The 26508-nt window shown below is 32.2% G+C and overlaps 2 protein-coding genes and 1 long non-coding RNA gene across 4 annotated transcripts in view; 2 read left to right on the top strand and 1 right to left on the bottom strand.

Moving 5' to 3' along the window:
• The window catches only part of LOC124983649 (uncharacterized), a 77585-nt gene extending 75275 nt beyond the window's left edge, over window positions 1-2310 (bottom strand). The window contains exons 1-2 of the long non-coding RNA XR_007108476.1: window positions 1902-2310; window positions 819-916 (exon numbers count right to left, since the gene is read on the bottom strand). This is a non-coding gene — a long non-coding RNA (uncharacterized LOC124983649). The remainder of the gene's footprint in view (window positions 1-818; window positions 917-1901) is intronic.
• Rnpc3 (RNA binding region (RNP1, RRM) containing 3) lies at window positions 1825-26484 on the top strand. Of its 2 annotated transcripts, XR_007108470.1 has the most exons (16): window positions 1825-2316; window positions 3953-4000; window positions 7851-7969; window positions 9093-9176; window positions 9588-9699; window positions 10382-10450; window positions 11499-11641; window positions 13733-13858; window positions 14940-15091; window positions 17991-18152; window positions 19194-19288; window positions 19373-19431; window positions 21825-21957; window positions 22527-22598; window positions 25109-25184; window positions 26463-26484. XR_007108470.1 is itself a non-coding variant. In XM_047551041.1 (15 exons), exons 1-14 carry the CDS (start codon window positions 2125-2127, stop codon window positions 22584-22586), a joined length of 1554 nt encoding a protein of 517 aa, XP_047406997.1. In that variant the 5' UTR covers window positions 1825-2124; the 3' UTR covers window positions 22587-22598; window positions 23629-23768. The 2 variants fall into 2 exon arrangements, 1 of the variants encoding a protein (XP_047406997.1); XM_047551041.1 differs by lacking the exons at window positions 25109-25184; window positions 26463-26484 and adding an exon at window positions 23629-23768.
• LOC124983625 (pancreatic alpha-amylase) overlaps window positions 25053-26508 on the top strand; it is a 45216-nt gene continuing 43760 nt past the window's right edge. Inside the window, exon 1 of the mRNA XM_047551065.1 lies at window positions 25053-25184. The gene's annotated coding sequence lies outside the window, so the exon portion shown is untranslated. The remainder of the gene's footprint in view (window positions 25185-26508) is intronic.

The raw sequence follows: 26508 nt of genomic DNA, 5'->3' as shown, positions 1-26508 counted from the left end.
TGAATATGAATAGATCATTTCCTATCTTCAAGGAGCTTACCAGTGATAAGGAAATCATTTATATATATGTAATTATAATAAAGTCTATATGTGATGACTTCTATACTAGAGGTAAAAAGTCCTGCAAAAAACAAGATAAAGACAAATTATGCTTTGGAAAAAAGGAAAACTCTTTGATGGTGGTTATTCTTAAATAAGTTCTGAAGTTTTGAGATGGGTTATTACATAGCAATAGAGAACTAAAACACTGGAAAATCTGTCTCTAATGTGATCTCTAGTCTTTCAGCCCCTGCAATATAGAGAAGACAATAGAAGATGTAGAGAGGGTATTGACTGATCATAGACAATTTAATGAGGTTGTATTTGAGCAACTGAGGGAAGGAAGCTAACCAAGTAGATAACTGTGAGAAAGGATTTCTGAAAGAACAACAAATGCAAAGATCTGAGTTGTGGGTCTGCAGAGCACAAGAGACAGGTCATTGCTGGTCCACAGCAGTGCAAAGGAGGAGGAGAATAGATATCAAAAATACACTGGGTGAGCCAGATCATGTCAGCTCTTATAAACCAAAGAAAGAGCTTCAGCTTTTACTCAGAAAAAAAGCCGGTAGAGAGTTTTGAGGATTTAACAGACTCACTCTGGTCTCTGTGATAAAACTATATTGAGGAGTTTATTTTTAATCATGATAAATGGGCTTTGCCATTGCAAAAATACACACTAAACTTTCAATGTCTTTAACGTAAAAAGCTTATTTTCTACTTATTCAAAGTTAAGTGGGAGTCAAGCAACTCTGCAGGGCAGTTGGGCTGTAGTCACTTACATTCTCACTTGTTATTCTTGGCAACATTTACCTTATAGTTCTACCACCTCAATGTGGCCTCCACAAAAATGCTTTCATTGGTTTCCTCCAACACACACCTACCAAAAAACAAAAACAAAAACAAAACAAAACAAAAAAATTCCATTGGTTGCCAATTGTTTTTCAGATAATCAAGGTTCCTAACAAACCTTCAAGGGCTGTCTCTGACTACTGACAATTTTGGGATGGATTTTGTTCCCAATCAGTGCTCCAGAAGAGCAGAACTAAGAGCAGAACTTTGATGTATTGTTGTCTGCTACATCTCTCACAAGTACTTGCACAGCAAATAAAAGACCAGGAAGAGGCACTCCAGTTCTCTACACTGTAGCAGCTGCACCTAGGGTGCTCCTGGAGTCAGGGCTTGATTTCTGACCTTCACTGTATTCAGATTCTAGGCAGAGTAGTGGATCAGAGTGTAGACCTCAAGCCAGAATACCAAAGATCAAATCCCATCCTGTATATTAGCGGTTAACAATCTCTTTTTACATCAGTGTCTTCAAAAATCAGGGAGAAGAGTACCCACATATATGTATGTTGTGTATTCCAGCCTGTTTAGTTATTAGGAGGATCTCTCTTCCTAGAGGCTGACAGTTTTGTGTAATGAACCCTGGCAGGGGCCCGTCAGGCTGCTATACTCCTGCTGATTCAAGGAAATAGTCTCCATTTTTTTGTCCCTTACACGGAGTTCTCCTGTCTACATGGACGCTACATGTCCACAGATTTCCTATAGACCAGTTATGGGTTTTACCACACCCCATATTTCTGCATAAACTTGGGCTCCCTGTGAGGCTGTCAGTCACTTCCCCAAGGCTGGGATTAAGAGCCCAGAGAGCAAAGACTCACGCTGGCCCGCTCGCACATGCGCAGCAGTGAGTTCTTCTGCCCTTAGCGTACAGATGTTCCTTCATTTACGTGGCTGGGGGGTGTTTTTTTCTTCTTTAGTTATAAGGTTTTTTTTTCTTTTTAAATCCTCCCGTATCTCTGAGCAGTTTTTGTTTTTAATACTTTCGGCCGTTATCTGGCATTTAAAACACCTTGCTTTACCTTCATTGTAGCACCTCGTACTCCGAGGAAAAGATCACCGCCCAGGGCCCGCTTGACCGTGGCGCATTCTCGCGAGAAGTAGACAATCTCTCGCGGTGTTTCCTTGTTTCCAGAATCCTTAGCGCGAAGCGGAAAAGTACTCATTTATCTCAGGTTCTGTTGATGCCGCAGTTTTGACGGAGGCTTCTTCCCCTGCGGTTCTTTTGCTTTTTCTCCAAGGAAAATGGCGGCCCCCGAGCAGCCACTGCCGATGCCGAGAGGATGCCCAAGCTCCACTTCGCTCTCCCCACCCCGGGGCGACAGGACCCTTCTAGTGAGGCACCTGCCGGCCGAGCTGACCGCCGAGGAAAAAGAGGACTTGCTGAAATACTTCGGGGCGCAGTCGGTGCGCGTTCTGTCCGATAAGGGGCGACTGGTAAGGGTGCACACCTCGGTTTCTCCCCGGAAGGCCCTTGGGTACTGGTCTGGGAACGGGGATTGCTCAGAAGGAAGGGGACCGGGAGAAGGGACAGGGCGCTCGCGTGGTGGGAGAGTCGCGGTCTTTCCTCTTTTAAATCAGAATACTTTGCGTGAGAGGCGAATCTTTAATTATCTCTGGTCTAAGTATTCGCGGCATTGCGGAGAAAGGCGAAGTAGACGAATGGGAAACAGCTTAGTTATGTTCCGTTTTTGGACCCATCCTCCAAATCTCCCAGCTCTTCTGAATTGAGGATGTTAGATCCAGAGAACTCTTACAGATATGTAACAGATTATTATTTTTTAAATCCTGGGTTCAATCAGAAGTTTTAAAACAGAATAACGAAAGAGCTACGATAGAGAAGGAGCTACAGTAGTCAATAATATGAGTAAATAATACAAGATTTCTACTAGAGTTTTGATAAGAAGGCTCTTTATAAAGGTCTTCCGACGGAATACTTTAAAGATTAGTATTTTAACACTTAAAAGTTCCTCTGCAGGAATTTGAACACTTTTTAAAAAAATAACAGCAGTATTTTTGATGGTTTTCTCTTTATTAAAATATTAGCGGTGGTGTTATATTTGCAAGATAGCCCGTGATAAAGCAAGACATCAAATGTTTTATCTTCTTAGGTGATTCTAATGTGCAGTCAAGGTTGAGAATCCCTGAATTAGAAAAAGACTAATTTTGATCAGTCTAAGTGTCATGTATGCCAGCAAATACAAATATAAGTACTCCTTTGGCTCAATTTAAATATACTCAGATCATCTTGGATCAGATTAAATTAAATTAGGAAGTGTGGTATTAATTACCCAAGCAACTTGTAATAAACATTGACATCTTATCCCTAATATAATTTGTTTACTTTTGACCTTTTTTTGGTGATTAAAAATTAATTTCAATATGTATTTAAAAGTAGAATTCTCTCATTGTTACAAAAATAAAGCTCAAATGAAACATACCTATTGAGAAATAGTTTCTGTATTTAGTGAACATTTTTAAACTTTGCCTCAGGCTGTGTAAATTTTAAGATCTTTGGATGTGTTATAAATAGGGGATAAATATATAACATATCCAAAGATCTTAAAATGTAGATGTTTACAAGTATTCTTGGTTATCAAAAATAGTCATGTAGCTTTGGGATTTTGAATTGGTGAATATTCACAATGTGTGGAAAAGCGTGATACGACGATCTCAATCACACGAAATGGAATATTGTATATGTATACACATGACCTGGAGGGACATGTCCAACTAAGCTGCTCGTGACTGGATACTTTTTTCTTTGCTTGTATTTTTATTTTTCCTGTAATGCACATATTAACTTTTAAAAAATAAAAGCTATTTTTTTAAAAAAGTGATTGTGTATAATACAGGATTTTACTCTTCTGGCTTATTGAGCTGTTTGTATGTATAATATATGCTAGTTTGTACACCTTTATATGAAAAAACTGCATAGCTTTCATTTCAAAGTCTGACCTAACCAGGATCGAAACTAGTAATCAGTTCAATAGTCTCAATTTCCCATTCTTTACTATGATTTTATAGGAACTGAAATTATATTGCAGTAATTTGTGCCTTTATTCTGTTTCAGAAACATACAGCTTTTGCTACTTTCTCTAATGAAAAAGCAGCTATAAAGGTAAGTTTTTTTCTTTACTATTAAAGTTATCAGTAATTTTTTTTTTTTATTATTAGTCGTAATGTTGGGAAGTAATGTTAAGCCCTAGTTTTTAGAAGCAAAAACTTTGTATTCCAAGAGTTTACCAAATAGGTTATGTTTGTCATTTGGTTGTCATTTGGCAGACCTTGTCCAATGCTTAGATATTAGGACACAGAAGTGGTAGACTAACTATAAAACAAATTAAAATTAACTGCATATGTAATTGAAAATAACACGTTCTGAAGAATGAAAAATGGATAACTATCTCTATAAATGTTTCAAGGAAAGGTGTGTTAAGTATTATAAGGAATACCCAGGGAATCATTTGCAAAGGAGTTGGCTTTTAAACTAGACTTTTGATGATTAGTTGAATTTTGAGAACAAAACAAGAAAAAATGGTCCTTCCAGATTTAGGGAATACTAAGTAAAACTAGGACCATGGAAAGTTTTAATTAGGGCAAGAGCTAAGAGCTGAGATGGAACGAGCACTTGAAAAATATAGAGCCTAAATTTGAGTGGAAGAGAGGTATTGAATTTTGCTTAGTAGTTTACTCTAAAGGCATTTGGTGCTTTTGAGCTGACTAAAAATATAATAAGATGTTTGAAAAATACACAATAGCATTTATATCTCGGATTGGATATAGAGAAATATTGGAGATGAGAAGACCAAATGGAAAGATATTTTAGTGGCTAAGACAAGAATAAGTATCTGAAGAAATCAAAGGTCAATTTACATAAACATTTGGTAAAGATTGAGTTTATAGTTCTTGTGGCGAATGGGTTGAGAAAGAGGGAATAGTTCAAATTTTTGTGGTCGTGAATTTAAAGTGGGACCATGCAGCTTCTGATGAGCGTCCATAAGAAGTCAGAGTAGGAATGTGTTTGTAGAGGTATGTAATGAATTTATATGCCATTTAACTTTGAGAAGACATTGCACTACTTCTGTGGAATATTTATTAAACATTTGAAAATACTGGTCTAGAGCTAAGGCAAGGTCAAGAATGGAAAATTTCTTCAACCATGTGAGTAGATATGCTAGATATCATGACCCTCTGGAAGATGAACCCAGTGAAAAGACTGGGAGGCAGAAGTTAAGAAAATAGGAGAACTAGAAAAGAAATTTTCATAAATGTAAAAAGAGTAGTGTTAAGAGGACCAGTTTCTGTGATGACATATACTGAGGAATGAACACAGTCTGTTAAGGACTTTTTACCATGAAAAAATAGAAATACCAAATTCTCATCAATAAGGGGAAAGATAATTTGCTATACAGAGAGCATCCTCAATCTGTGATGTTCCAACACGTAGTCACAAAGTTGAAAAATTCATACTTCATGGAACAGGGCACAGTCAAAATTAAGGTACATTAAAATTATTGTATAAAATTAACTTTAGGCCATATGTAAAAGTTATATCTGAAATATAAATGAATTTTCTATTTGGACTTAGGTCCCATCTACAAGTTATCTCATTATGTATTTGCAAATATTCCAAAATCTGAAAAAAATCCCAAATCTGAATTCTGGTCCTAGGCATATTGGATAAGGTGTACTTAATCTGTGTGGGTGGTTAAGGTAATATTTAGCTGATGACTTGAAGAAGGTGAAGGAAGATAACTGAAGAATTATCTGGAAGAAGTGCATCCCAGTCAGAGAACAACTAGAACAGAGAGACACTAGGATGTGAACATGCCTTTTGTGTTCAAGGAAGCCACTGTGACAGGAGTAGGCAAAATGAAAGGGAGATTGTTGGATTTGAAGTTAGGGAAGTAATAGTGTCCTTACTATCTAGTTTACATAAGGACCTTAGACTTTACCTTGAGAAAAATGGGATCCACTAGAGTTTTATGAGCAAGGTAGTGATATGCTCTGACTTATATTTAAAAGGACCACTTCGGTTGTGTTAACAACAGACTGAAGAAGGGGGAAGAGTAGAAATGGGAAAATCTACTAAAAGATTATTATAATTTAGTCCAGAGATGATTTTTGCTTGGATAATTATTGCTCAGTCGTAACATGGGAAGCGTTAAAGCAATGGTTAGATTCTGGGTAAATTTTGGAGGAAGAAGCAATCAAGATTTCTTAGTGGCTTGGATATGGAATATATGAAAGAAATAGGATAATTCTAAGATTTTTGACCTGAATAACTGGAAGAATGGAATTATTATTAACTGAAAGAAAAAAAGCTCCAGATAAAGGACATTTGAAGTTGGGGGAGTGTTAAGTGGTTCAATATTTGAAGTGTTGAATCTGAGATGCTTGACACTTGAGAGGAGCTGTTCATCATTTGGATATTTATTCCTGGACTTCAGGACAGTTCTGGGCTGAAGATATAAATTCAGGTATTTTCATCATAGAGCTGGCATTTAGATAGAGAGGAAGACCAAGTTGGAGCTCTGGAGCATTCCAACCTTACAAATGTAAAAAAAAAAAAAGAGATCCAGTAGTAAAAAGACCGTGAGCACCCCCCCACACACACATATGTGTACATGTATATATTACATGCCTGAAAATAAGCAGATAACATGTATCAAGGTGGGAGTAATCAACTATTAAATGTAGTATAGTGAAGACTAAGAGTGAACCATTGACTTGTTAATGCAAAATTTCTAGTTGTCTGTGAAAGGCAGTATCAGTGGATTTAAGTCATAAGCCTGACTGGAATAGATTTGAGACTGAATGGGAGGAGTTATAGATAGGAGAGTTTATATAATTCTTATGGAGTTTAGCTACAAGAATAAGAATAAGCAGTGCTAAGTAGAATCATAGAAGAAGAAGAAAATTAGAATGGGAGAAATGGGAGCATGTTTGTATAGTGATGTGGGAGATCCAACAGAGGACAGAAAATTAATAACATAGGTAAGAACACCCCTTGGACATGTCTAGAGAGTAGCTAAAGAAACACTTTATAGATGAAAGAGGATTAGATTTAGCATGCAAGTCAAGCAGCTGGATTTAGATTAAAAATATGCATAGTTAATTTGTGGTAACAGATGGAAAATATGTTGATGCAGGTGCTGATAGGGAGTTTTGAGAGGAGTCTGAAATTCTCATCTGGTCTCTTCAGTTACCTCAAAGTAAGGAAAAAAGGTGCTAGGCTAAGAATGGGAGAGGAAATATTGTAAGGTTGAGGATCAAAGAGAAAGTACAAAAAATATTCTGTTTGAGATTAGTAGGAAAAAATGGACTTAGATCGTCACATGTAACTGACATCATTAAGGACCGTCCTGAGATGTGTGTGGTTGTGAATATAAAATGGAACCTTGCAGATTTGTTATTTATTTTTTTTCTAGCCATTTTCAGCTTCCTAATTATAAGAAGAGTTGACAGAGGGTTGGAGTTAGCTAGATTTTTATTTTGCTCAGTTATAGGAAACAGTCCTTTGGTAAATAATAAAGACTTGAACATAGGAAAGTTATGGCCAATTGATTCTGCTGTTTCTTATTCCTATGTTCATATATGAATTCAGCACAATGAATCTTCACACCATGTACAGTCACAAGAATGGGATCCTAATTAGAATAAGATATAGTCCGTGTGTGTGTGTATATGTATATATATATGTATATATATATATTAAAATATACTCTACTGTCAGGTATATCTAAAAGGAACAGATTAAATAATAAAAAAAAATTAGGTTGTCTAACAAATCAGTTCAAAAAAAGTAAGGAAGACTTGATAGCCTGAGATTATAAATAAAAGAAATAGCCAAGTAAATAAGTAAATGTTTACAGCAATAAAACATGTAGACATTATTTTTTTAATGTAATAACTAGCAACTGGTTTTTGGTATAATAAATTTTTTATTCTTGTTCTTCCAACTTAAGGCATTGACAAGACTTCACCAGCTGAAACTTTTAGGTCATACTTTAGTAGTTGAATTTGCAAAAGAGCAAGATCGCATTCATTCTCCATGTTCCACTTCAAGCACTGAAAAAAAGAAGAGGTATGTAGATTTATTTAGGTTTTCCTACCATTTTAAGTTGGTGTGTGTGGGTGTTTTTTAACCAGTTGTGTAATTACTGCATTGTTCTCAGACTAGTAAGTAAATAATTTGAAGCCATAATGATAAATTTCTTTATTAAATCAAGTATAGTGAAACAATATCTAATTTCACTTCTGATTTTGCATCGGGATCCTGAGTGTTGGTAAAATAAATATGAAGTGAGAAGAAAGTGACATACTTCATTTTTTTTTAAGTTTTGAAATATTTGCAGATACATAATGAGTTATCTTCGAGTTGAGACTCAAGTCTAAACACAAAGTTCATGTATGTTTCATGTATACCTCATATACCTGAAGATAATTTTATGTGATATTAATAGTATGCCTGTTATATGAGGTCAGGTATGGAATTTTACACTTCTGGCATGATGTTGACTCTCAAAAAGTTTCAGATTTGAGAACATTTTCTATTTCAACCTGTAATAGAGAATCCTTTCAATGATGATAGTAAGGTGTCATGAATAGGCGTGGCCTTTGAAAATGATAAGTATTTGGTTCTCAGTTAAGACTCTTGGTTAGTTTATATAACCTTCACAGATTTACTTTATACAAGTGGGTCTCAAAGTAAATGCCTGGACTAACTGAATCATTTAGGAATTTGATTCAAATACAGAATTCTAGGCCTTAATACACAGACCTAGTCTTACTGAATCAGAAACTTAAGTGGGGTAGGGAGAAGGAGGTACAGTGGTAAACACCTGTGAGATTGGACAAAGATACACAATAAAAAAAATTGGGGTATTGCTTATGCAATATAAAAATTTTAGTGTTTTTTTTGGGGGGGGTCTTTGAGAATTATCATACTAAGTTCATATACTTCCTGTGAAAAGTAATGAAAATGTGGAGTGTCCAATTTTACAATAATGCAAAGATATACAGTATAATTAAATTCTACCTCTCTTCCTTTTCATTGATGATTGCTTGAGAAATGCATAAAAGTTCTTTTTTTCCATAACCGAACTGTTTTCATTGTTATATTTGAAAAGATAATTTTTCTTTTCTGTATGTAATTTTTCACCATTTCAAAAAAATAAAATCAACTTTGATTCTTACGCTCTATCTAGGTCTGATGACACTGTGGAAGATGATAAAGAAAAGAAAGAATTTGGTTGTTTAACAATAGAAAATGGAATTGCTCCAAACCACGGGTTAGCATTTTTTGTTTGTTCTTTTGTTGGTTTTTTGGCTTTATCGCTCTGTATGTGTGTGCACATACACATATATATTGCAAATAAGATTATTTCAATGAAGAAATTTAATGTCATGTATAATTTTACTATGTTGAATAAACATTTTGAACTAGGTGTTTGTCCTTGAATTCAGTTCAAGAAGCATCTATTCAGGTGTTCAGAGCTATATGTAAACTCTGAAAATGTTTCCTTTTTTGGTAATGCAATGAGAAGTACTTAAAAATACTTGTCTAGATCTTTAAGGAACAAGGTAACTGTAAGAGTGTATCACTTGAGCAATTTTTTATGTTATCAGCTTACCTAAAGTGAGTTATTGATATAAAATCATTAAAACATAATAAACACTCAGTTTTTTGTTTTTGAATTTAGGTTGACTTTTCCTCTGAATTCATGCCTCAAGTATATGTACCCACCACCTTCAAGCACAATCCTAGCAAACATAGTAAATGCTTTAGCAAGTGTGCCTAAATTCTACGTACAGGTATGTAAAATAAAACTTATTTTGCTCAAAATACTTATTTGTTTAGCACAATACTGTATTTCCTATGCTGGTTTTCATATTTATGTATAATGGTATCAATCAGACTAAGTAAAGACAGGCAATGATATACAGTGCTTCAATGTAATAAAATATTACTCTGAAGTAATGGGTTTCATAAACTGTATTGAAAATGGATTCTAATAAAGAGAACCTAATTTGGGAAATGTCATTTCTGGTAATTTTCTCTTACTTTAGAATATACCTTTAATGTGGAATTTCCTAAGGAAAAGAGTGGGTCCTCCAGCAATTGTTTGATAATTTTAGCAGTAATAGGATACTTCTCTGCAGCAGAAAATATAGATGATGTCTTTTTCATTATTGTACTCTGTAGTCTCAGTAATCAGAAACATTGATTGATTAACATTAGATTTTACATTGTAAAAGCATTGCATTCTTATTAATGGAGATAATCTGTAGAATTGACAAAAATTTAGGAACATTTACCTGAGACATATCAGTGCTTTGTTTTTCCTTGTCTTGGGTTGGTAAAGACAAGGGATGACCTTTCTTTTCACTAAATTAATCAGTAGTGTTTTTGTAAAGTTTTTAGTACATAAAATACAAGATGTGAGTTGAACATCTTTTTAATACTTTATGATTTTAAATCATTTACCACTTTAAGGTACTTCATCTTATGAATAAAATGAATCTGCCCACACCTTTTGGACCAATTACTGCACGACCTCCCATGGTAAGAAAGCTCTTAGAATTTTCAACTGTCAAAATGTCTCTTCCTGATTAGAATTATTGAGGATAAATTATACAAGTGTTATGTCAACTTTTGATGTACAGTAAAGATAAAGAATATGGTATAAAGTAAATGTGATGCTAATAATAAAGCTGAGAACGAACAGAGAGGAAAACCAGAATATGAAAGAAATGCTTTGGTAATAGAGACCAAAATTTCTTCCAGTGTTCAGTTCTTTAATGTTGCATCATTATAAGATAACCACAATAATGGAAATAGATAAAAATTCCATTGTTGTGGTTCTGTTGTAAATAGTGCATCATTTGGGAAAGACAAAAAGGTTGCTAATATTGTTTTAGATTTTACTGTGCAAATCTTTTAATAATTTATATATTAAGCTGTCTGCTCTGAAAATTATTTCCATGTACTACTGTGTATATTTTTGGATAATAGTAATGCAAAATTATTTTGAGTGTTAATATACAAGTAGAAGAGAATTTGCTTTGGACTTGACTGCTCTTCTGCTATATGTACTGTTAACTTTATAATTTTTCTTTGTAGCTTCAGCACCTACTCAGTGGTTGTTATATTACAGGGTTATTAAGGATTATGCTAACTGCTGTTAACAAAACTTAAACTCTTAACTTTTAATACAGAAAGATATTCTACTCTACGGAGTTATTCAAAAAACCTGAGTTGTCTTCACCTAGTGCCTTCTCAGGTTGATGAGGGCATTACCAGTCTCCAGATCAGAAAAGAAGAATTATGTTTGAGTTCTTTTTGCTCCTATTCCATTGACTAAAACTTAGTTACATGGGTAAGGATCACTGTAGGGGACATTTGCAAATTTAGTCTAACCAGAAGTCAGAGGAAATTAAACAAATTTTGTGATCAACTATTAGTCTGCCACAGCACACCTGAATGTGTGCTGAATATACAAAAGAATATTATGAGATAAAGGGAAGTGAGATTCAGGTGTTTATATGGAAATAGGTTTGATCTGCAAATATCACAAATTGCCACAGTGTTTTTGTTTTGTTCTTTTAACTAGTACGAAGACTATATGCCTTTGCATGCCCCTCTTCCACCTACATCTCCTCGGCCACCTGAGGACCCTCCTTTGCCAGATGAGGATGAGGAGTTATCTAGTAAAGAATCAGAATATGAAAGCAGTGATGATGAGGACCGACAGAGGTAGTAATGTGAATACATTGTTTAGCTTATAAGAAGCATAGAATGCAGGAAAGACTTTTTTGTTTTTCCTATATTTTGCATATAATTCTTCAGAGTTTGGAGTCATTAGAATTTGTCTGTTCTCAGCCACCACTCCTCTAGCATATATAGTGTGATAAATTAAGACCTGAGAATAGATTCTAGGACCTAAGGGAATATTTGGGGAATATGCATGATTTTTTAGATGGGTGATAATGGCATTATAAGCACATCATGGAACCTCATTATTTGTGGATTCTGTGTTTGAATTTGCCTACTTGATAAATTTATTTTAGCCCCCAAATCAATAGTTACTATACTTTTGAAGTGTTTTGTGGATGTGTATGTGCATAGCTTGGAGCAAGATTTGAGTCACCTGAAGTACAGGTACCAAATGAAGTCAAATAAAGTGTCTGTAATTACATCATTATAATGGAATACGTGAGGGCTTGAGATAATTAGAAAAAGATCTATTTATTTATTTATTTGTTTATTTATTTATTGGCCTCCCCAGTTTTGGAGGTTCTGATCTGTGATTGATTGGCCTCATTATTTTAGGCATGTGATGAGGCAGCATATCACACATGGCAGAGCAGAGCAGAACCCACTCACCTTATGGTTAGAAAGAGGAAGGGATCACAGCTCATAGTACACTTCAAGGGCATGTCCCAGATGTCCTCAGGACCTCTTTATTAGGCTCTGCCTCCTGAAGGTTCCCTTACTACTTGACAAGGCCACGCTAGAAACCAAGATTTTAAACACATGGGCCTTTGGGGGCTATTCAAAATGCAGATTTTGCAGTTATCCTCTGCCTTATTGTTTTAACTCTCATACTATATATGAGTGTTCTTTGCAGAGTCTATTGAGTATCGTGTTTTTCTCTTTTTTTTTTTTTTGAGTTTTTTTGGGTCATTTTGCTGTTTAGAATGGCCTGCCTAGGTATAGTACTGAAGTGTTACCTAGTATTCATTTCTGCCATTAATTCATCTTGAGTCATGAGAGAAAACAAAGACTGCATATACCAACCTGTGTTTTCATGCTTCTCTGTGACCTATGAAACAATTTTTTTTTAAAAAAAAGGTAATATTCATTGGTTTGGCAAATGTTTATTGACTTCCTAATATATGTGTGATCTTGTTTTAGAGATTTGGTGAACTTTAGGTGAGCAAATTATGAATGTAGACAATGTGATTTAAATCACTGGATTCTTCATAAAATTTTTAGTAAGCTATGGTTATAAAGAGACTTTAACAAATTACACCATATGTTGTCTCTGGGGAAAAAAATTTAAAACCTACTTTAGTCATACCTCCTCTGTATTTTGTTGAGTGTATTTGTTATGTTTCCAAATTTTACAAATGAAATTCTGAGAGGTGAAGTGGTGACTGCTGGTTTCTGAGCTCCTTCTGTATGGAAAATGCAAAAAAAAAAAAAAAAAAGCCTAAATAAGATTTAAATATTAGGTATTCATACTCCTAATGAAGGAAAGGTATCAGTATCACTTCCTAATTATTACTTTCAAGCTACTTTTGAGTATAGTATTTGAAAACTACTAGGTAGTTTGTTACCTTGCTTATTTAATGATTCATTTGTAGCATTTATGCACTGGCTGCTTTTCAGTGAAATACTTTCTATGATCTGTTTGAATGTGAATCAAAATAGTTTTATTCTCTTGGTAAAGTCTTTTGAATATCTGTCAAAAAAAGATCAATACAGTTACCTAACTTTGTATTAGTGTATCCTATTCAATTGTTTGGTATAAGTCCACCATTTTATTTGGACAGCTGACAATGTTTATAATAAAAAATATTTTTTAAGATAATTTGACAAATTTTAAGTAAATTCTTAACTCTTTCAAAGAAAGTTAGAATATAAGCTTCTGTCAAATATTTTATCCCTGCATTTATGGCTTAGAAGTTCTTATTCCTTGTAAATATTTTCCATATTAGAAAAGTAAATTGTTATAATTTATTTTTATACATTCACATATAAATTTAAGCTTACCAGCAACAGTGTTGAATAATTATACTTCTAGATAAGGATCTCGTTTACCTTCCCTCTCTTCCAACATAGAATGACCAAACTAATGGAACTAGCAAATTTTCAGCCCAAAAGACCAAAAATGGTAAAGCAGCGCCATGTGAGAAAAAAGCGAAAAATAAAGGATATGTTGAATACACCTTCATCTGCTTCACACAGGTAGTTATATGTAGAATTATGAAAATATGTGTTGTCCATATGTACTTCATTTACTTGCTTAACTCATATTATTTATAAATGTGGCTTTTCTTTAATATTAGTTTACTTGATTCACCATTGGCTTCCTATTTGCCACATTCACAACTATTCATAATTCTCTTACAGTTCACCATCATTTGATAATATTGAGTAGCCCAGATCTCAGAATTTTCCACCTTTCATTTTATAACATCATGATCTCTTTTTGTCTTTTCTATTTACTGTCTCAATATTAATTGAAATTTTAACTTCATTTAGTTTTTCTACAAGATATATTTGCCTTGTATAAATTAATAGAATTTAATTTTAAAATTTGATTTTAAAAATTTATTTTTTCTATTTTTAAAGGAATACATTTTTAATCATTTATTTCAATTTAAATAGAAATAATATGATGTATAATTTGATGCCCACCTGTCTTGACACTTCTTTCCATGGTTTCAATCTCTATAGCAGTACTGAAGAACAAAAACAATGTGAGCCACAGTAAATTTTCCAGTAGCCACATTGAAACAATAAGAAGAAGCAAATGAAGTTAATGTTGATAATATAATTTATGTAACATATATATTGAAAATATTATTTAAGCCTAACTCAGTATAAAGTGCAGATATTTATTATACATTCCTTTTTCATAAAGAATCAGTAGCTACATGTAGCTATTAGTTACTTTGTTAACACAGTACTATGCATATTGTGTAAAATATAGTACATTTAAAACTCACATATTTATATAAAATTAACCTTTTTTATTACTAAATATCCTGGGGTATAAAATCAGCAATCTAGTATTGCCCCTGTTACCTAGTAACTTTATGCAAATTATTAACATCTTTTAACTTCTATCTCCTCATCTCTAAAGTAGAAATTAAATAATATATTAGTGCATTTGTTAGGATTTACTGAACTATTTCAGTCACTTTATTCAGTTCTTGTAAGTGTATTGAATGTTTTATCAAAGTGTTAGCCTTTTAAATTGAAATTGAAATAACAGTCTCAGGATTTACAATTACAAATTCATGCTGTGGTTATTTCTAAATAGCAATGTACATCCTGTGCTGTTACCTTCGGATGTATTTGAACAACCACAACCTGTAGGTAATAAAAGAATTGAATTCCACATATCTACAGACTTGCCAGCTGCATTGAAGAAAGATTCAGAGAAGGAACAAAATTGTGAGGAAAAAAATTCTGGTAAGAATAGTTAGTTCTTTCACATGATACAGTCAACCTTATTGTACTAGAATTAAGTTTCATTTATAATGTTTGTCTACTCTAGTATTTGTCAGTTTTATTTAAAATATGAATTAGATCTTCCTTAATATAATGAAATAATACATTTTCAACTGTTTTATGTACATAAAACAAACTAATTTATAAGATTGATATTGTTACTTTTTTACTAGGAATGACATCTAGAGTAAAATTTATGTTTTTTGGCTGGTATGTACACTAATAATATGACTTTTGTCTTAACTTCTTGTTGCCTGTTTAATGTATTCTATGGTTTTATATCATTGTATTATTAGGAAACAAGCAATGTGGCTATCCTGTGAGTTATAGATTTTATAGATGCATGTATATGTGTGTGTGTGTGTGTGTGTGTGTGTATGTATGTATGTGAGAGAAAGAGAATATGTGTGTGTGTTTTATTTTTAAATATACAGCTCTTATAGGATTGTTTACCAGATACTGTTCTTACATTTAAATATAGCATATTGAAATTACAGGGTTTGTTTCCTGCTGTTTAAGACATTAATGTTTTATTAACAGTGGCATTTCTTTGTTCCTTAAAGCTTTATATTTCCAAAATCATACAAACTCATTAGAAATTAATTCAGAACAGAAATATAAAGTAAATTTTTTAAAAATATTATCATCTCCAAACCCTACTAACCTCTGTCCCACTACACAGAGGAAACCAATGTTTTTGTTTGTGCGTTCTTCAAGACTTTATCCTGTGCATTACTTTTGCATTGCTATAACACAACGTCCTCTATAATCAATTTAGAGGAAAGGTTTATTTTGGCTCACAGTTTGGGAGGTTTCACCTCATTTTAAGTAGGCTCATTTCTTTGGGAACTATGGTGAAGCATCACATGATAAATGAAGCATGTGGCAGAGGAAGCTGCTTATCTCCTGACATCCAGGAAGCAAAGAGAAAGAAAGTGCCACAGACCAGTGTTCCATAAGTCCTGTCAAGAGCAAGCCCCCAGTGATGGGAAGACTTCCCACTAGGCCCCACTCCTCAAGTTTCCACCACCTCCTTATATTGCCATGGGCCTATCAAGCCTTTAACACAGACTTTTAGGGGACAATCTAGATCCAAACTGTAGCAGCCAGTACATGTAAACATATTTTTCTTTCATTCTTGTTTTTTAAATGAACATCATGTTTTACAGTGTTCATCATTCACTCAGTGACTTATTGAAAGTTTGTTATATAGCAGACTCTGGACAGGTCAGACATTGTCTCTTGTGTTTTAGAATTTACAGTCTAGTGGGGCTAGCTTACTATACCAAAACATAAAAATATATACCATACTTTTTTTATGACTGTATAATAGAACATAATATAGTAATATCAGTCATTGTTTAATCATACCCTATTATAAGTTTTCCAATTTTTAACTGTTACAGAAAACAATAGAATATACTGAATATCTGAATACTTTTGTGACTATGGGATAGAATTCTAGTGGGTATTATAAATGTAGTGAGTGAAAATCTCTTAGTTTTAATTCCTGTCTGATAGTTAGTGAGAATGCACTGATTTTTGGGTAGCTTCATTTTTGTTGTTTTCAATATTTATATTTTTCTTTTTGTAAGTTCATTTTTAAGTTACTCATTAACACAAAATTCTATTAATCTAATTTTGTCTGTACTAGGACATAGAAATTGTACTTATTTATGGAGTACAATTTTCTTAAGTTTAATTTGCTCAGATTTATGCATGTATGAAAGGGAGACAGTCATTCTACATCATTGGAAAAATAGTAATGTTGAAGGAATAGTAGAAGCATTTTAAGTTTTTGTTGTTGGTTTTAGGCAACAGAAGTTGTGTTTCTACAATGATTATTTTACATTATGAAGAGATTTTTATAATTCTAAATGTAGCATGCTATTTACACCATTTTCCCAGCTAGCTTTTTGGAGTCTTTTGGTTTTCTTTTTTAGGTAGTAATACTTAGAATATTTCTATCCTTCTAAACAATTTTCCCCTAGCCAGATTAATTGTTGCTGATGCTAAAATTCATATTTTATAAATGAAATCCAGTATGTTTATCTGAAGTAAAAAGTCTATAGTATTTTTTAATTTACTTAATTTGAGTAAGTTTTAAATTTTGATTTTCTTCTTAAAGAATCAAGATTATAATTGTCTTTTTTTTCTTTGTCGTGTGGGGAGGTGAATGGATTTTTAGTATCCACCAAAGGATATACCTTGTTCTATGGCATTTATTTCAGCATAATATACTTACCCTAATCTTATAATTGTTGAGAAGATTGAAGGTTGTTTCACAATGTTCTGGTGTAACACAATAGAATCTTCACAACCATTCTATAACCTTGAGTAACTGTATCTTATTAGCAGAATTATGTAACTTATTTAATGAGTTACTAATTTCTTTTTGTTCATACAAATTTTGTTATTAATATTTCAGAGAAGATAGGTTAATCACAAGCCAGTGATTGCCCTGAAAAATACACACACATTCTACCTAGTGAACATTTCTGATGCCCCTTTGGCACCTTAGATTGATTATGTTGAAACTGGATTTATTTTCCTTCCTCTTTGCAGATCCTGTTATGTAGCAACACAAAGCAACAATTTAACTGCTTAGCTCTAGTCTGTGGGTGTTCTCATGTTACAGTAACAGAATTGAATAGTTACAATAGAAACCATGTGGCTTGCAAAGCCTAAAAAATATTTACTCTTTGGGACCTGTACAGGAAAGATTTTCCTATGTCTGTTCTAGAATGTTGAGAAGCACCAAAGAATTTCAGTGATGCAGAAAATATTTGTTACATTTAAAATAGGGAACAGAAACTTGAAAACCATATTGTAAAGAGAAATGTTAATGTTAAACTCTTAGATTTACCTGCTACTGAAGTTGATGCATCCAGTGTAGGATTTGGGAAAATCTTCCCCAAACCTAATCTGAACATCACAGAAGAAACTAAAGAAGACTCTGATGAAATGCCTTCAGAATGTATTTCTAGAAGGGAGTTGGAAAAGGGCAGAATTTCCAAAGAAGGTAATATCATGAAATAAACCAGTATATGTTCCATTTCAGAGTTCTTTAACTCTACAGAAACAAAGCAAATCCATTTATGTCAGGAAACTTAATTTAAGGCACAAACATCAATATTTCTATCTGGCTATTATTTGTATCTCTTTTGGATTTAAAACCCCATACTTAATAGGTAGATTTCCTTTCCATATTCTTTCCTACTTATATTTGTTTGGGGTAAAAAATTTGTTTTCATTCCTAAAACATTTTAATATGGCATTTAAAACAAATAATTGTACCCACAAGTTTGGAGTTCTATGTTCCAAATATAAGTGTTAATAGATCATCATGTACTGTATCTGAGATGCATACAAAGCAACTCTAAAACAATGTTGATGATTAGAAGTGCATATGTTAGGATTTTGTATTCTCACATAATAGTTTTTCACTTTTAAAAAATTTTTAGTGTTCATTTCAGAAAAATGTAAGATTTTTTTGACTATGTGTAACGTAATTTTTTTCCCATGATAATGAGAGATGGACTTCCAGCTAGCATTTTTGCATATAACTTCTAGTTATGAAGAACAGATTGCTTAATAAACATGAGGAACTGTAAAGAGGATCTGAAATACATTAAATACACAATTGTTATTTTTGAGTACTTCATAATTATTTTTGAATATGGAGGTGGCTGGTGATTTGGAAAATTTATTTTGATCAAAATAATTATACAAATAATATCAGATATACTTTATTCTTTTTAATAAAGTAACTCATCTTACAGGACCTTTAATAGTAAATATTTTATTAAACAAATTTTAGTTATTATAGATGCCCAGAGATTTTTCAGGACAAAAGTTAAATTTTTTTCCTTATAATCATTTCAGATTTTTAATTAGTAATATATACCCATCAGTAATATTGCTACTAATGTCTATAGCTTTAACATTTTCATAAAGCCTATTTTACTTTTTTTAATAGTTATTTGTATGTTATAAGTTTCTTTGAAAAATTGGTAAAAATATTTTAATTCTATATCCTTGTTTTGTCTTGTCTTTAAATAAGAAATGGAAACACTTTCGGTTTTCAGAAGTTATGAACCTGGTGAACCAAACTGTAGAATATATGTAAAGAATTTAGCTAAACATGTTCAAGAAAAGGTAAGTTGAATTTACAAATCAATTTTATTATTTTACATTTTACCCCTGGCTTCCTTATTTACTTTTTTCTTATTGAATTTCTAGGACCTTAAATTTATTTTTGGACGATATGTTGACTTTTCATCAGAGACGCAACGAATCATGTAAGTAGCAATCATAACCTCAAATTATATTTTGTTTTTATCTGTTGATAACACTTTCTGTAATGCCACCAGTTTCCTTTAAAAGATAAAGATTGCATGAATATAGTGGTGTATTTTTTTGCATAAGTAACCTGTTAGACATAGAGTAGGATATGACAAACTTCTATAAATGAGCAGATAGGAAAAATACAGTGTTTTTATTTTATTGCAGGCCATGTTGTCTGCAGTTACTCACTTTTGTAGTTCTGTCTTCAAAACAGCCATAGGTGATACATAAACAAACACTAAGGGTTGTATTAGGTAAATTTTTACTTGTTGGAATGACCTGTTGGTAAATTCTGGCCCTTTCCCTCTCTCTAAAGCATGGGTACTCAGACTTTAAAGCTGCATAACAATCACCTGGAGATCATGGAGAAGCAGTTTCTTAGGCCCATTTCTAGAGTGTCTGGTTTTCTAGATTGTAGTAAGACTCATGAGTTTGCATTTCTCAAAAACTTGGATGATATTGAAGCCACTGGTTCAAAGAGGACACTTTGAAGAATATTATTCTAGTGATTTACCCAAGAATATATAGTAACCAGGAAAGTTTGTTTGTTTGTTTTTTAATTTGTACTCTTGCAAAAAAGATCTCATCTTTTAACTGGACTGCATTAATCAAAACTTGCAATTCTGTGAAAGTAGAACAGAGGAATGTGATTTATAATTAATATAAAAACTAATAATTGGAGTTAGAATTTCATTCTTTAAAATCCTGTACTAGTTAATTTCAAAGTAAAGACTCTTCATCATATAAATAAAAAGTAGAATGAAGAAGAAATTAGATGAGAAATATTTGAGTGGAGGTAATATAACAAAGTGACTCTTACAGTTAGTTTTGTTTTAACTTTCAGTCAAAACCAGTACTTTTTAATTCTTACCTGACCTATGTATCTTTTTAGATAGGTATGCAGAGATAAGACCATGTCTTAACATTTTCTCTCTATATTCATTAATGGCAGATGTCTCATTAGGATATCAAGTTTATTTTTCTGGCCATACAAAATGCTTGTTCTTTGTTGTTACCAATAGGACATGATTGTATAGGAAAAATTATGTATGCATATGTGTAAGTACATTTGTGTATATATGTAAAATACTGAAATTAGAATTTGAACTGGAAATATATTTCTATATTGAGAAAACTGTAGATAGCAAAATAGTTTGTTTCCCATGAGACTGATTATATGATTAAAAAAAAAGTGCATTCTTTTTAATTGATACCTTTATATGTTTGTGGGTTTTTTTCCATCCAATAGCCCATACTTTAGTGGAAAATTAAACTCTCATTTTTTCTAAGTAGCTTTTGAGTATAGATTTCTCTCAAAAATGTTGAAGTATGAATATGCTATGGAATAATAGAACACTGTACTAGGAATAAAGTATGATTTGAGCCATCTCCTTTTGAGAGTCATCTCTCTAGGTATCACTTATAAAATGATAGTTTTGACTAGAAAATAACAAGGTCTTTACCTATCCTGAAATTCCATAATTTCTTTTCCTATTTCTTTTTTTCCCCTTATGGTTCTTTTTAGTTATACATTACAGTAGAATCCATTTTGATATAATTGTACAAGCATGTAATATATCTTATTCTGATTAGGACCCTATTCTTATGGATGTACACAATAGTGGGATTTACTATGGTGTGTGTGTATGTATGTACATAGGAAAATTATTTTAGATTCATTCTACTCTTTCCTTTTCCTGTATCCCCTCCCTTCCCTTCATTTCCCTTTGACTAATCTACTGAATATCTATTCTTTCCCTCTCTTCCCTTTATAATTTCTTATAATAATAATATAATAAATTACACAATTGCTTATATTGGTTCCTGTTAACCTTCTATTCTTGGTCATATGGGTTTTTTTGTCACTTTGAGCAGAAATTATTGAATTGATTGCAAGAAAGTTTTAAAGATAGAAAATAAGATATAAGAAATAAAAGATAAGGAAAAAGAGATAAGAAATAAAAACTTAAGAAGTTTGCTTTCTAGGTGGTGAACCTAAGTGGTAGAGAACATACCTAGCATGCACAGGACCCTGGATTCAATCTCCAGAACAATAATAACTGTATTTACATTTATCCTTACTCTGTAATTTTTAAATCACATAAATATATTTATAATAGTTAAAAAATAGATATATGCACATCTTGAAATTTGTATTATCTATTTGTAGAAGGAATAGAATATAAAATAGAATTTTAGAAAGCCTACCTAATGTGTTAATCATATAGTATTGTCATTTTTATTTTGAAATAGCAACTTTTAAATTGTTGAAAACATTTTTATTCATTGCATCAAAATCATTTTATATTCTTTGAATCAAAATTACTTTTTCTTCCTTGACTTCTAGGTTTGATATACGCTTGATGAAAGAAGGTCGCATGAAAGGACAAGCTTTCATTGGACTTCCAAATGAAAAAGCAGCAGCAAAAGCCTTAAAGGAAGCAAATGGATATGTTCTTTTTGGAAAACCCATGGTGGTTGTATCCTTTAAATCAGTATGTTGCAAAACTAGGTTATTTTTAGGAAAAGGGTATAACTGAAATTAATTCTCATGTTACCCTTCAAAAAATTCAACAAGTGGCAATCTGCCTTGAGATATGCAGTTACAGTTAAACATTCTTCAGCAGAGTTAGGTGATGATTTTATTTAAATTTTTTTTAGAAAATAAGGTAACTTAAACATGAGGTTCTTAAATTTCATCCAAGTCTAATTAAACATTTCTCTTACACAACTCAGAAGTACATCTTCCTAAGCCTTGCAAAGAGATCATAGTATCAGAAGTATATTTGGAGTCATTAAAATACAATTCATTATATCATTATTATTCTCTGGATTATAATTTATAGTTTTGCTTGATAACTTTAATATACATATTATGTTATTTATTAACCATCTTCTTTAAGTCATTAATGTATAAAGGTGGAAAGGTCCAGGTATAAAAACTAATGATTCTATAGGAAAGGTTAATTTATATCCCCTGCCCATGATAATTATTTAGAAGAAAATTACTTTCATGTTTGTGAAGGAAACCTTAATTTAAAAATATTAGCAGTTTGCTCGATCTGCTAGACCTAAACAAGACACTAAAGAAGGGAAAAGAAAGTGTTAAAAATTAATAAAGGTAAGTGTGGAGGAAATAAAAAGACAAGACTTTCTACACTAGCAAAATTGAAGAAGTGCAGAAGCCTGATAGGATAATAATTATGGTATCTCTTAAGAATTTTAAGGAATTTCTATGTATGTAGTTAATTCCCAAAAAATTTCACAATTGTTGACTACAGAATAAAGTTCATTTGTATGTAAAAATTAAGTTTGGAGAAAATTTTATAAAGGAAATGTATTCCTTATTGATAAAGAAATGGGTTTTAACCTTTAAAATATATTACAATCATTTGGAGAGCTTGGTAAAGCAGATTTCTAGGCTTCTCCCTTCCTACCAAGAGTTTCTCATTCAGGATATCTAATGTGGATAACAAGTTGTCCTGGTTTTCCTGTGACAGGGATTTCTCAGCATATACTACCTAAGGTGCTAAAAAGATCTGGCATGCCAGAACAAGTTGGTCACCCTGGGTGGCACCTGGTAATTTGTACAGTGAGTTCCCTTATAATAGACTATTGGTCCAGAGGCCACACTTGGAAACTGACAGAAAACAGTGAAAGCAAAATTTTCCAACTCTCAAAATTCTGCAGTGCTGAAAATATAAAGTCAATTAACATAAAAGTTAAAAATATTTTTTGTGGAATTAAATCTTTTCTCTGGATCAAACAATTTTAATGTTATGATTAGAAATAATAGAATTAAGTATTTTATGTTTCAAAGTTTATGTTATTTTAAGAAATAAGCAGAAGTAAATTCCTTTTTTTCTTTTTATTCTTTCTCCCTTCTTAAACTGGAAGGACATGAAATAAATTGCTCAAAATTACTGTTGTCTAGCTGAAAAAAAGCTAAATAAGAAACTTTTGCAGTGTTTAATCTCTCTGAGATGCCTTGAACATTTGGATTTTGTTTTAAAGTATACTGTTGTAATCAGAAATCTTATATTTTAGAGGAAAATTGAATAATTTCAGTATATATTAAAGTCATTTATTTGTAAATCTAATGCTGAAAAAATAAGAGAAAAATTAAACTGCATTCTGCTGTTCTTCTTTAGAAGCACTCCTGCGTAAATACTGCTGTAATACTGTCATGCAAAGTGTATCCTTTCTTGTTGTATCCTTTTTGGGGCAGTGTTTTTGTTTTTTTCCTAGAGATGTTTTGTCCCTCTCCTACCCACCAATCCAGATTAAGCAGTCATTTTTCTGTACTTTTATTCAAGTAAACTATTTCTAAGATTATTTGTAGCTTGAGCAGGTTTGTTGTTGAATTTTCTATGCTTTCATTTAGGTTACATAGTTTTGCCAAGGAAAGTTAGTGAATCAGGTCAACTTAATTAGAGAATGTATGCATTTGCTTTAACAGAGAATGTGGTCTTTCTTCTATTTGTGTATTTCCTAAACCTAATCAGTAACGTATGTTTTTTATTTTATGATATACCTGGTTTAGGTGTTCTATATAACATGCTCAAAATTTGATTTGGAATTTTTTAAATGTACATATATTGAAAATTAAAATAACTGGATTTCTATATAAATGCCAAATAATAGTAGTGAACCTCACATTTGAAGTCTTCTTTTTGAAATCTTTTTTGGCATAGATAGCAAGTAGAAATATCTTCTTTCCTGTTTCTTTTCCTAAGCAAACAAATAAAAGAATAATAAGGAAAGAGAAAAGAAATAATGTTGACTTAGGGTAGTTCAGTAAGTGAAAAGAAATGATCCTGATAGAAATGTAAGAACAGAGATTGCCAGACCAGTTGGTGACCATAATCAAACAGAATACAGTGGTTCTCAAATTTGGCTGCACATAGGAACAACATGGGAACTTAAATAAAATAAAATAAAATCATGATTAAGAAAGGAAAAGAAAAAAGCTTAAAAATATCAATAGATACATAGTTCCCTCCCACAGAATTTAATTGGTTTGGAGTATACCATGGATGTTGGAATTTCTCAAACCTTTCTAATGTGCAGTTAAGGTAGAGAGCTACCAAGGAAGGGTTTTTTATGTATAAAGACTCCTAGACTGTGTAAACAACACTGTTGAAGCAGAATCTCTGAGAATGGGGTCCAATAACCAAATTTGAAAAAGTTTCCTTAGTAATTTTAAGGACTGACCCATTGGCATACTACTTTGTTAGAGTAATGATTGGGCAACTACTACCTACTTAGTCATCCAACCTTTTACAAGCCGGAAAATAAAGGGGTAGAACCTCTGCATCTCTTTGTGGGAAATTTTGCTATTACACATACTACGGAAACTACTCAAAATTCTCTTAAGAACCATTATCACCCTAAGGGTATAAAAGTTTATAGATAATTGAAGTTACCGTTTTTTGATATGCACAATTAAAATGTTTATTTTTTTAATGTTGTAAATCGGTTTCTGGGTAAGATGGATGTTTGCATAAATTTTATTATACTGACATGATTCACTAATTTTCTAAGAAAAATGTTTTAACTTTTAGTTATTTTTGAACTAATAAGCTATTTTATGATCATGATTATCTTTAATGTGCTTTTTTGGTATTTTAGGTTCCTTTTGAATTCCATATCTTTCAAGTGCTTTCCAACTTTGATGAGAAGAAATTGACCACCTGGCTATGGAACTGTGCGTAACAGCTTTGAAAGTATATTTAAAAATTAAATCTATATGCATTTAGATCAGATTATTGAAGATAATGATTTTAATGATTTGCCTCATATATAATAAATTATTTTATTTCCAATAAAATAGTGCTTGTAATTTTTCATTATATTTAAGTTTACATATCTGGAAAAGTACAAATTATATCAATAATTTAATAATATAGTTATACAATATTTTATGATTATAAATTACCATTTTCATTCTTACCTTGATACAGTGCACTTACACAATTTTTTTTTATAATAATCTTATTTCTTATAATATTTCTAGTAGGTTTTCAACTAAAAATTTGTCCCAGTTTAGGAATTTTGAACCCTGGTCTTAATTTGGAGTTTCATTTTTATACCCCTAAATCTGTTATTTATTAGAATATCATTCACATGTAAAAATGTTTCCCATATGCATTTATTCTGTTCCCTTAAAATTAGTTTCAGGAATATATAAGTGGGAAAATTTGATTTTTTAAAAAATTCACTTGTCCTACTTATAGTCTGTGAGTATGTGATAACAGCTTCACATTAGAGTCACTGCCCACAGGTATTTTGTAAAACTGTAAAAATGTTGTGAATCATGGCTTTTTCCTTTTCAATCAGCATTTTGAAGTAGGCAAAGTAAGAACATTAAAGATAGGAATTAAAACTATGGAAAAGTGAATGTTGGACTTACTAATAATGTTTACATTTCAAGTAGTCAAAGAATCATTGAGGAAGACTGAGGAGGAACAGCTAGATGAGGATGGTATCTCAAACATGAAGGGATGATCAAATATGTTTGCTTTTTCACAGTGATAAAAAATGAGTTTTTAGGATTGAGGTTTATCAACATATGTGACCGTGACCTTTACAAACTGATTAGATGGATAGAAGGGAGAGGAATTGTTCAGGAGTATAATAGAGACAAACAATATAGTGAGAATTGAAGGCAACTCTTTGAAAGGGAATCTTGCATTCATGTGGAATAGACATGGGTTATTAATTGAAGGTAATATGGTATCATGAATTTTTATTTATTCATTTTAAGATTAAAAATATGTCAGGTTTGTATACTAAGTAGGCTGAGCCAATTAACATGATGCAGAAAGGAAAAGAATATTTCTGGGTCTGGCGTACAAATAGAAGAGTTAGCTTTAAAGACAGGTGTACAGATAATAGCAACGGGATGAAGAAGACATTATGTAGGTCTAGATGTTTGTAGTTTGGTAGATAGTAAAAACTTGAAAGTTTTGTTTTATTTTCTCAGTGAAATAGGAAGAAGTGAGGTCATGGAGAACAGAAATAAGTCAGAA

Source organism: Sciurus carolinensis, chromosome 1, assembly GCF_902686445.1.
Source record: "Sciurus carolinensis chromosome 1, mSciCar1.2, whole genome shotgun sequence".
Lineage (NCBI taxonomy): Eukaryota > Metazoa > Chordata > Mammalia > Rodentia > Sciuridae > Sciurus > Sciurus carolinensis.
The sequence above is the reverse complement of the archived record's forward strand: the minus strand, read 5'-3'. Positions and strand labels throughout refer to the sequence as shown.

Excerpts from the sequence above, each read along its gene's own strand:
- Rnpc3 (XM_047551041.1), top strand. The coding sequence starts at position 2,125 with ATGGCGGCCCCCGAGCAGCCACTGCCGATGCCGAGAGGATGCCCAAGC. Across the intron at positions 9,700-10,381 it reads TGCCTAAATTCTACGTACAG|GTACTTCATCTTATGAATAA; the intron begins GTATGTAAAATA and ends TACCACTTTAAG. Across the intron at positions 15,092-17,990 it reads TTGTGAGGAAAAAAATTCTG|ATTTACCTGCTACTGAAGTT; the intron begins GTAAGAATAGTT and ends TTAAACTCTTAG.